At 52.8% G+C, this 11,669-nt stretch overlaps 1 protein-coding gene across 1 annotated transcript; it reads left to right on the forward strand.

The window, feature by feature from the left end:
• The first annotated feature begins 5,323 nt into the window (after positions 1-5,323).
• LOC144731143 (U3 small nucleolar ribonucleoprotein IMP4-like) lies at positions 5,324-10,802 on the forward strand. The gene is made up of 6 exons (XM_078612110.1): positions 5,324-5,888; positions 7,239-7,359; positions 7,856-8,010; positions 9,400-9,494; positions 10,193-10,263; positions 10,677-10,802. The coding sequence occupies exons 3-5, from the start codon at positions 7,861-7,863 to the stop codon at positions 10,248-10,250; spliced, it is 303 nt and encodes a 100-aa protein (XP_078468236.1). The 5' UTR covers positions 5,324-5,888; positions 7,239-7,359; positions 7,856-7,860; the 3' UTR covers positions 10,251-10,263; positions 10,677-10,802.
• The last annotated feature ends 867 nt before the right edge of the window (positions 10,803-11,669 follow it).

Consider the following 11,669-nt stretch of genomic DNA (forward strand, 5'->3'; position numbering starts at 1 on the left):
AACAGGGCCAACATGATGCAGTCTCCAATGCAACATGATTACCATTAAGTCCCCCATATAACATGGCCACCATGATGCAGTCTCCAATGCAACATGATTACCATTAAGTCCCCCATGTAACATGGCTATTTTGACATCACCCATACAACCACCGTGAAGTCTCCCATGCACCAAAGGCACTGTGACGTCCCCCATGTAACATGGCCGCCGTGATGTCCCACCATTTACCATGGCCACTGTGACGTCCCTCATTACTGTTCTTACCTTTCGGCGATTTGGTACAGATGGAGCCGGTGCCGTCTGAGGACAGCGCACTCCACGTGGTGAAAGAATTGTCGTTACTCCGAGCCTCTCCAGCTCGGCTCATCTACACACACACAAAGACAAAGGTCCACCACATAGGCTTGATAAAGATGTTGAAGCAAGTGCAGGAGGCGAGCACTGAGCCAGCATCTCTGAGATCCTGGGCTCCACATTCAGGAGGGTCGTGCCGAGATGTTGTCGGTTCTCAGCATTGGGATATTTGGCCAATATCAGATGCCATGCTTGGATTTACAATGAAAGACGCGTGGATTTTGAGGTCACACGCAGGTCAATGGGATTGTTCAAACTGTTAAGAGGAGTGATTGTGGCTCGGGCATGACGAGCCATGGCCAGGAGGGACAACAATGGCTGATAGTCAAGAATAATAACGGAGCGGCAGCCAAGGAACGAAACACATCTGAGAGGAGAGCCACCAGAGAGATGGTGCGACAAAATCGGCACTTGGTGGATTATTCCATCACAGCATGTTAGGGGTAGCAGGGTCTCAGGGAGGTAGGCATTTTCATCCATCAGTGGATAGATAACAGTGCTGTAAATGCTCACGCGTAGACAGGCAGGTACACCAAGAGGATCTCGGAGAGACACTGATAGACGTACACACACTCAGGCGGACAAGGAGAAGCACACGCAGGTATACAGGGAGGTGACAGGCACAAGTAGAGGGAAAAACGCACGTCCACCCATATTTTACCACACGAGTTGAGGAGCCACACGTACCTCCATGGTAGCAACTTGCAGAGTAGGGTGTTCAGAGCTCACTGTGTCTCTCGCGCGGTCTGGGTCTCTGCGTGGAGAGTGGGAGACGGAGGCGAGGGTCACACAAAACCGATGGGGTGCGACGACAATCATGTCTAAACACGCGTCATGTCACAATGTGGACTCTCATCATCAACATGGACTCACATTATCATCACAGACTCACAACATCACCACTCACCCATAACACAAAACACAACAAAAACAACAACGACCGCCATTCGCCACTAAGTAGCGGCAAATGCCAGGCTAGGTGCACTTTGAGACCACGTGAAATGCTGAAGGCTCACTGACAGGTCACAGATCAAACCCAGGTGCCAAGAGTTGACTGACTGAAATGACTGTGCCAACGTGCTGCATTTTAGCCGCCCAGGTCAAAGGTCGTTGTTGTGAGCGTCGCTCCTTTGTTCGGACACCAGCAACACCGCGACTAACACCACCACTAACACCACCATTAACACCACTACAAGCACCACCACCACTAAAAAAGACAAAGATCCCCGATATAGCCTGAACATACTGTAGGGGCAAGTGCTGTTAGCAAGCACCTATAAAGGCCGGCATGGCACACGAGGGCGTGGGTGGCCAACACCACGCCTGGCCGCCTTTGTCTCCCTAGCGGCAATGTTTACACATCATACCAGGTACTCATTTGAGGTTGAGTCAACCTGGCCGTGAGCGGAAATCTAACCCGGGTGGCCAGTTTCGTAACGCAGCACGCTAACCGCTACACTACAGCTCCCCTCAACTAACACCAGCACTAACACCACTACCATTAACACTACGAACCCCAAAAACACCACCACCAACATCAACTCCACCAACACCAATAACACGACCACCACTAACACCACCACACTAACACCACCATTATTAACACTACAAACACCACCACTAACACCACCATCACCACCACTAATACCACCACTCCTCCTCCTGCTCGTACAGGACACCAAAGACAACGATCCGCATAGAGCCTTAACAGGCTGTAGGGGCAAGTGCTCTTAGCCAGCAGTACGTATGAAGGCCGGCACGGTACACGAGGCGGTGGGTGGTCAGCACCAAGCCCGACCGCCTTTGTCTCCGCAGTGGCGATGTTTACGCATCGCACCATGTACTCATTTGAGACTGAGTCGACCTGGGGGAGGCCCGGGAACAGTTCAGATGATCGTCACTGGTGTTGGCCGTGAGCGGGAATCGAACCCGGGTCACCGCTACACACAGACTCACACAGACCCACACACACGTACACAGACTCACACAGAGAGACTCACACACAGACTCACAGAGAGACTCACACCACCACCGCCACCACTCACCCACAGCTCGGCTCCACTCCTCACCTGCTCTAGAGGTTGTCCGCGCCTCTCGAACGGCCAAACTGCCAGGGGGAAGCACGTGGCGCGAGATGCGGCGTGACGTAATAGCCATTAGCTCCTCCCCCCACCTAAGCTCCTCCCCCCATGCTCCCCCTTGACCCCCCTGCCCCTCCCCCTTCACAACCCCTCATGCCCCCCCACGACCCCCCCCACGACCACCCCCCATGCTCCCCCCTGGTAAGTTCAAGTTCATTTATTAGGTATAGCCCTGTGAGCCATTCGGCTCTTGAATCGGGTGCAACCGCAACAAACAAAAAACAAAAACATGAACAAAAAACATCTTAAAGTGAATATGTAACTGAGTGCAAATAGTAAATCCAAGAAAACACAGCAAAATATTGCAGAAAAAACACCGTACACCAACGCTGTGTGCAAAAATCCGAGTGGGATGCAAGTCAAACAACAACAACCACAAGACAACTTAGATTAAGGCCATCAGTCTAACTGGACTACAATCACCAAAATAAAGCCATGAAAGCAATTAAACATTGATCATAGGAACTGTGACGGAATTTTCACAATAAATGACATAAACAACATGTACTACCAAAACCCTGCAGCCATAGCTGGCTGCATGAGTCACTCCACAACAGCAGGAAAATCAATCGGAGTATTATAATTGTTCAACGCACCTTTAAGATCAGCACACTAGATCAAAACACAGGTCATACTTTGCAGCGATCATCCGGAGCGAAACATTTTATTTTAGGCCACTGAATAGCACTGGCAGCTAGGGGTGTACAACTCCTCTAGAGCAGTTTTGAGTGAAGATCTCATAGGTAGTGACTCAAGTTTCAATTTATTGGCAACAGCATTCCAGACCCTGGGGGCATCAATAGCAAAGGCCCTTCCTCCAGTATATGTACGGCAATAGGGAATATGAAGCTGGTAAATGAGTCAAATTTGTTCTTTGAAACAGAGAGGAGATCCAGCAGGTAATCTGCGGATTTTTTTGTAAGTACATCATGAATAAATAAGATCTGGTGCACAAGCCGTCGAACATTCAGAGATGTTAAGTTTGACCCACAGTGGTGAGTCCTATATGGGCAGTTCAATGCAAATCTTAAGGCCGAGTGATACATTGAGTCAAGCTTCTTCAGTACAGTACTTGGGGCTGATTTATACACGATGTCACAGTAATCAAGTAGAGGCAGTATGGTAGCTTTTATCAATTCCAAACAGAACATAGGGGGGAAGCAGTGCTTGTGTCGATATAGAAAACCAATTTAAATTTTTTGTCTTTTTCCAAATATAATCAATGTGATCTTCAAAATTCAGTTATGAATCCAGGATGACCCCAAGATACTTATAGATCTTGACTTGCTCTATTTGATCATTATTTAAGGAATGTAATTAAGGGGAAAATAACTTCCCGCTTTAGTCCTGGTGAGAAGTATAGCACCTTGGTTTTGGCAGGATTTAGGACTAGTTTAAGAGCAACTAGCTGATGTTGTAGTTTGTTGAAATCACTCTGGAGCTTAGCAATCACGTCATCCCCCACCTATACCCCCCTCGCGACCCCCCCATACCCCCTTGTCCCCCATTCGTGATCCCCGCCTCCATGCTCCCCCTAACCCCTCTTTCCCCCCCCCTCTCGACCATCCCCATACTCCCCTCTGTTAACCCCCCTGCCCGCCCTTAGGACCATCTCCATGCCCCCCCGCCCATCCCCTCCCCCTCGCAACCCCCTCCCATGCCCCCCTTGCTCCCCCTCTCGACCTTCCCCATGCCCCCCTGTTCCCCCCTGACCCTCCCCCCTCGCAAACCCCCCAAGCTCCCCCCTTGTCCCCCCTCGTTACACCCCCTGCCCCCCTCGTGACCCCCCCTGCCCCCCCTCGTGACACCCTCCATGCCTCCCGCCCCCCCTCGCGAAACCCCCCCCCCTCACGCCCCCATGCCCCTCCCCCCTCGAGTGGAGGCGGCGTGCGCTGTGGATTGTGGGTGGCGAGCGGCTGATTTGGTTTCCCGCTCACGGCCACCGTCAGTGGGTCGCGAAAGCTTCTGAAGCGGCGGATCGCTGGGACTCCTCTACGTCGACTCAGCCTGAAGGTGAGAACCTCGTGCGGTGTGCACACATCAGCAGTGGCGGCGGTGGTGGGGGGGACAGAGGAGGCGCCTGGCCCACAGCCGTCACGTTCTAGACGCCTGCTGAGTTCACGGCGCTGCTTCAAGCCGAGCCCGGCCCTGCTGATGATGAGGCGCTGACGGTGGAAACCGGCCCCAGAGTGGTCCTCGTGTTGAGCCGTAGCTGATGAGAGGCACTCCCAGACGGCCGTGTGTTTTTATCTTTGGAGGGACGGGTTGTGGAGGCGAATCGCCTGCTGCTGGAAAAGGCATCCACTAGAGCCCACTATATAGGGGCATTTGGTCTACTCTTCCACGCTTGTCCGGACATGTTGGAGCAAAGTGGCCATACCCACACTTTACCCCACCACACGCGGGGCGTGAGCTCGCTGGACTTGCAATGCAGAGGTGCAGGTTCGATTCCTTTTCCCACCCACCCACTCAGCCATTCACCCACCCACTTTGGCACTTACCCATTCACTCAGCCACTCGCCCACCCACACGGCCACCCACACAGCCACTCACCCACTCACTCACCCACCCACTCAGCCACTCACCTACCCACTCAGCCACTCACTCACCCACTCACTCACCCACCCACTCAGCCACTCACCCACTCAGCCACTCAGCCACCCACTCAGCGACCCACTCAGCCACCCACTTCGTCACCGGTCGCCCACTGCCACCCACCCACTCTGCCACCCACCCACTCTGCCACCCACCCACTCTGCCACCCACCCACTCTGCCACCCACCCACTCTGCCACCCACCCACTCTGCCACCCACCCACTCTGCCACCCACCCACTCTGCCACCCACCCACTCTGCCACCCACCCACTCTGCCACCCACCGACACTCTCACCAACCCACCCACTCACCCACAGGGAGACACGGAGACACAAGGAGACAAGGGGACCCACAGCGACAGAGCCTTGATACAGTGGTTGTGTAGGTGGTGTGAGAGTGTATCAGCATCATTGTGGTTGTTGTTGTGGTTATGTTGGTGGTTATGGTTGTGGTGGTTGAGGTTATGTTGGTTGTGGTGGTTATGGTTATAGTTGTGGCGGTAGTGGTTATACTTGTGGTTATGTAGCTGGTGGTTGTGGTTATATTTGTGGTTATGGTGGTTATGATCGCAGTGATTGTGGTTATATTTGTTGTGGTTATAACCCGCGATGTATTTCGTCGAGGATGGATGCCGCCGCGTGCAGGAGTTGGGCGAGGCGGGAGTGAGCCACCCGAAGCGCCCTCCAGCCGCCGGGCGGCCGAGCAGTGTGCAGCTCGGCCGGTGGCGCTTCTCCTCCCCCCTCCGGGGCTGCCAACCCCGGTGCTGTTGAGTCGTCCTCCTCTTCCTCCGGAGCCCTGGTACGAGTTTCTCTTCGCGTCTCCAAAATAGCGATTCAGATAATTATTTGGCTACTTCTGACGCCAGTTGTAGTGGGTAGAACGGAGAGCGAGACTTCTTACCGAAAGAACGAAAGAGTATTAACTTATATGGTTTTTTTAACCTATTTTTAGTGGTTTGCTATCCTTCCCTTTGCACTCCTTTCGTTTTTGTATTGTTTGTTGTTGTGACGTTATGACCACGTGCCCCCTACTAGCACATCTGTGATCAAAGAGCTTTATAGCTCATCGGATTCCTCCGGCACAGAATCAATACCGATTCTGATGATACCGTAATGAACACGTTTGAATCGATTCGCGTTCTTCGCTTTACAAAAATAGTCATGGAATCGATTCTTGTGGAATCTGTTCTCGTGGGATCGAATCATCGATATTAATTACAGAGATTAATCAACGATGTCGCTAGGTGCATCGTGGTGCCGCACTCAGAGTGCAAGCTCGTGGTTTGTTGCTGCTCGCTGTTGCATCTTCGTCTGGGCTTGCTTCTCCGATTCAGCGCGGTTGGCTGCGTACAGTGCGAAAGAAGTTTGCGTCTTCTTCTCGCGTGGAGACACGTGCCACGCGCCGGCTGATTGTTATTTAAAAACTATAAATTAACTATTAAGCTATATTTTTACCAGGTAAGGCCCCACTGAGCTATGTAGCTTTCTTTTTTCAGAAGCCACCTGGCCATCACAAATGATAGCCTAAGGGAGTTTGTGTCGGTGGGAGCGGTGGTATAGCACAATAGGGGGCACAGGTGGTGCATCGGCCAGTCATCTCAGTCAGGCAACCAGTGGCAACCTGGGTTTATCTTTCCGTGACCTCCTGCTGCCAGCGGGCGTTCGACGCTTCACGTGGCCTTAACGTGCACGTAGCGAATGGCGGTTGTTGTTGATGGTCGTCTCGCGGTTAGCGCTACGCTGCACTACGAACCCAGCGTCCCGAGTTTGATTCCCGCTCACGGCCAACACCGGTGACTATTCCGTTCCTGGGCCTCCCTGAGGTCGACTCAGCCTCAAATGAGTACCTGGTGCATTGTATAAACATCGCCACTGGGGAGAAAAAGGCGGTCGGATGTGGTGCTGGCCACCCACCCCCCATCGTGTATCAAACACGGGAATTGGCGACCCTGTATACCGGCACGGCTTGGCTTCCGCAATGGAAAAAACAAACAACACAACCTAAGTCTGATGCAGTGGGGGGCGGGGAGGTGGGGGGACAAAGGCAGCGTGGCCGGGACGGACGCCGGTGGGACGAGCGGACTCGGCGAGTGACCGCTTGGTGTCATGTTACCACACCACCACCACCACACTCCCACCACCACCACAGATGAAGCTGATCCTGCCGAATGCTCAGCGGATGAACCGCTGAAGCCACAAGCTGGAGGCGCTGGTGCGGGCGTGCGGCGCCAACGCCGTCACCGACTTCATTGTCCTGCATGAGCACCGCGGTATGCCAGGCACGCGCACGCACCGCAGTAGACAAAGCTCCCCCGTGTAGCCTTTAACAGGCTGTTAGGACAAGTGCTGTTTGTCTAGTGACCTACGAAGGCTGGCACGGCACACGGCGGGTTGGGTGGTGTGGTCATTACCGCATCTGGCCCCCTTTGTCTCCCCACTGTCGATGCTTGGACACACCGGAAATCGAACTCGGGTCACCGGATTCGTAGTGTAATGAGATAGCCACTCTGCTGCCACTCCCCGGTGTGATGCGGTGCAACAGACGGGGGATGGCGGTGTATTTAACTGTGTGTACGATGTGCGGTGTGTAGTATGACGCTGCAGACGGGGGATTGCGATGTCTTAACTGTGTGTGCGGTGTGGTGTGGTATGATGCCGCAGATGGAATGGCAGTGTGTCTAACTCCAGTACGCTATCTGTGTGACGCACGTGGTGTGTCAAACTCTCCGGCTTGTTGTCCATGTGACACGTGGTACGATGCCACAGACGGGATGGTGATGTGCCACCTGCCGCTGGGCCCCACGGCGTACTTCACGCTCTCGAGCCTGGTGATGCGGCACGACATCCCGGACGTGGGCACGATGTCCGAGGCGTTCCCGCACCTCGTGATGCACAACTTCACGTCGGGACTCGGAAAGAGGGTGCGTGCGGGCACCGTGCCAGTCTCACCCACATCTTTCTCCCCCCCCCCCCCAAACACGAAGATCCCTCGTATAGCCTATAACCCTTTCTCATTTCGATGATGTACATATACGTCGTCGAAACGGAACCGTAAGAAAAACTCAAGTACGTCTTCTGACGTGAAGCCACACCGAGGCTCCATAAGGCCATGCGGGAGGGCGTGTGGCAGTTTTGTTCCATAGAGTACCGGTCGTGTCACTACGGTTCTCTGCGGTGAGGGCAACTTCTTTTAAAAACAGCAGCGCTACGCCTCTATAAATAAAATTAACGCTGAGCTGCTCGCTCGTACCGAAATTCAGCGGTGAACATGACACCTACCACCCGGCAACTTGTAGATGTCTCAGAACCGGAAAGGGTGAGCAGACTTTTGGGCCAGGTGCTGTGTGCCCGCCCCCACCCCCTTGCCAACGAAGGTCTAAAGCGTTTTATTCATCAGCTTCATCCGTCCGTCTGTCTAAGGCAGGGGTCCTCAAACTTTTTAAACAGGGGGCCAGTTCACTGTCCCTCAGACCGTTGGAGAGCCGGACTATAGCTAAAAAAAACTATGAACAAATTCCTATGCACACTGAATATATCTTATTTTGAAGTGAAGAAACAAAACGGGAACAAATACAATATTTAAAATGAAGAACAAGTCAAGTTAAATCAACAACTTGCCAGTATTTCAATGGGAACTATGGGCCTGCTTTTGGCTAATGAGATGGTCAATATCCGGTTCCATATTTGTCACTGCTAGTCGTAACAAGTGATGCGAGTGTGCATCCGTTAGTCTAGATCTGGTTGGAGATTTCAAATGTTTCATTCTGGAGAAAAATCCACTCGACCATGGGGAGAACATGCAAACTCCAAATATACAGCAGGCATCAGGTTCAGGATCGCACCCACGGCTCCTGTATACCAGGCGAGGTAGTTAACATCTCGCCACGGCAGCGCTAAATTATTGCGAGTTTAATGTGCCCGGGAGACCAACCCGACGTGGCATGTACGTATGTTGAACTTTTTTCACACTGTACATAGCCAACCTGGCTAATTGGAGGTGCAGAGGAAGGACAACAAACTAAACACAACAAGCATTTCTAAAGAAATTAGTTTCCACTCTAGATTTAAAAGCGCATAGCTCCCAGTGTGTTCCTAATATCGGAAGGAAGAGACCCACAGAAATCCAGACTCATATAGAACCACAGAGACCCATACTCATGTATGTATGTTGAACTTCTTTCGCACCGTACGTAGACAGACCGTGCTAATCTGAGGTGCCGGTGGGGGGGAAGGACGAGGAATCTCCGCACGCGCGCGCCCGATAGTTACCCTCGGCGTGTTTTACCCCGTCTCTCTTGTGGCGAGAGCAGGTGTCGAATAACCTCCGGTACCTGTTCCCTGTGCCCAAGAAGGACAGCCGGCGCATCATCACGCTCGCCAAAGACGACGACTACATCTCATTCAGGTGCGCTGCCGCCGCGCCTCCTCGCAACGCCTCAGTCGTCGTCGTCCGCTGTCCGTCGCCGATGGGTCTGCCGCAGCGTTCTTCATTGCAAGGCCCACCGCGAGCCACTTGGGGGCCCTGGTGGCCTTGAGTGCAGACCCCGACAATGCACATATGTGAAACTAAACTATTTTGATGTTGCGATGTGATTTGACCCAACTAGGTCATTTGCGGGTTGTTTTACAAACTGTAAATTTTCGCCGGCATGCCACGGTGGTGAGATGTTGACGACTTCGGCAGGCATACAGAAGGTCATAGGTTCGATCCCGACCCTGACGCCTGTATATTCGGAGTTTGCATGTTCTCCTCCTGGTCGCATGGATTTTTCTCCGGGCCCTCCGGGTTTTTCCCTCCACATTTAAAAACTTGAATTTAGAGTATTTGGCAGCTATACATTTTTATGTGAAGAGCTACATAGCTCAGTGGTAAAATAAAAATAGTTTAGTTTTACTTGAGTTTTCGAGCATGGGCACAGAGTTTTTATTTAATGCCATCTCTGAGCTGACGGCGCGTTTATGCATCCGCAGTTTTTAACAGGGCGGGCGTTGGCCTCTAACTGACAAACGTCTGCTAGGACGCGTAATGAGAGTCCAGCACCGTCCGTGTGACTTGCCGCGACCCCTCCTGTGACTTCTGTGCCCCCCCCCCCCTCCCAACAGGCACCACGTCTACAAGCGCGACGGCAAGGACATCGAGTTGAAGGAGGTGGGACCGTGATTCAAGATGAAGTGTAAGTCTGCTTGACATGTTCCAGCTCGTCTCCACTTTACACCCCTGCGGAGGCGGTGGAAAATCCTTGTGGACTTCCCTACGAAGTGGTCGACCCCAGGGAGGATGATGGGCTTGAATGTAAGAGTCTAGCGTCGGGCCGCGCAGCCCACAAGTGACTTGCAGAGCGGGTCGGAACTTGAGTCGGTGGGGCCGCTGCTCTGGTCGCATTCGCTGTGCCGTGACCTGACCCGCATTCCCACACCCCCGATGCGATGTGTAAATTTAAAGATGACCGGGCGTAATGCTGGCCACCCACACCCACCCCTTCGTGTGCCGTGGTGGCTTTCCTACGTGCTAATAAGCGAACAGCGCTTTTCCCACACGGTCTTAAAGGCTACATGGGGGGGATCTTTGCCTTCGTGTGTCGCGCAGTCTACGAGATTAAACTGGGCACGCTGGACAACGCGGCCACCGCCGAGGTGGAGTGGCCCTGGCGACTGTACATGAACACGGCGAAGAAGCGGAAGTTCCTGAGCGTGGATTGAGGGGGGGGCAACTTCTCCCCCAACACTGCGGGCCTGGAGGGAGGGGCGGTGGGGTGGGGTGTTTGTCCCTGAAAACCCGGAGTTGGAGTCAACTCGCGGCGCTCTCCGCCGAGGCTCGAGGCGTTGAGGAGAGGTCGCCGTGTGGATAGGGCAGTGCGTGAATTGCTGTTCCAACCCTCGTCACACACGCGCATCATACGCGTCACACACACATTGCGGATGTACATTTATCAAACACAAACATGCACATCTTCGCATGCGTCGCACAGACGCACACAATTGCACAAAAAGACAAAAGTACCCCGTATCGCCGTTAACAGATTGCTGGGGCAAGTGCTGTTAGCGGGTAGCACCTATGATGGCCGGCATGGCACAGAAGTGGGTGGGTGGCCAGCCCCACGTCTGGCTGCCTTTGTCTCCCCAGGTTTACGATGTTATACACACCACACCACGTACTCAGATGGCTGAGTTCGTAGGGCGCTAACTGCTGTACCACCGCTCCCCAAACGGTGTACACAAACATACACGTGTACACAAAACGAAATTAACATTTATTTAAGTAAAAAAAAAAGAAAATACCAAGTCAGACAGATGGAGAAAGTGGCGTGTCGTTGTGCATGTGTAGATATGAAAAACTGCCATAAATAAATAATATTTTTGGGAAGTCACAAGCGCCTTACATCACATCTCGACCATTTGAATGGACATCCCCCCCCCCTCTGTGGCACAAAATAAACTAACAAAACTAATCTATTTTTATTTTAGCAGGTAAGGCCCACTGCTATGCAGCTCTTTTCCAGACGCGACTTGGCCACAAATGAAATACCCATGAAGTGGCTTGTTACGCAGAAATTTATAGCAGCCAAATACTCTTAAACAC

Source organism: Lampetra planeri, chromosome 38, assembly GCF_965212315.1.
Source record: "Lampetra planeri chromosome 38, kcLamPlan1.2.h2, whole genome shotgun sequence".
NCBI classification, from domain to species: Eukaryota; Metazoa; Chordata; class Hyperoartia; order Petromyzontiformes; family Petromyzontidae; genus Lampetra; species Lampetra planeri.

Excerpts from the sequence above, each read along its gene's own strand:
- LOC144731143 (XM_078612110.1), top strand. The coding sequence starts at position 7,861 with ATGGTGATGTGCCACCTGCCGCTGGGCCCCACGGCGTACTTCACGCTC. Across the intron at positions 8,011-9,399 it reads CGTCGGGACTCGGAAAGAGG|GTGTCGAATAACCTCCGGTA; the intron begins GTGCGTGCGGGC and ends TGGCGAGAGCAG. Across the intron at positions 9,495-10,192 it reads GACGACTACATCTCATTCAG|GCACCACGTCTACAAGCGCG; the intron begins GTGCGCTGCCGC and ends CCCTCCCAACAG.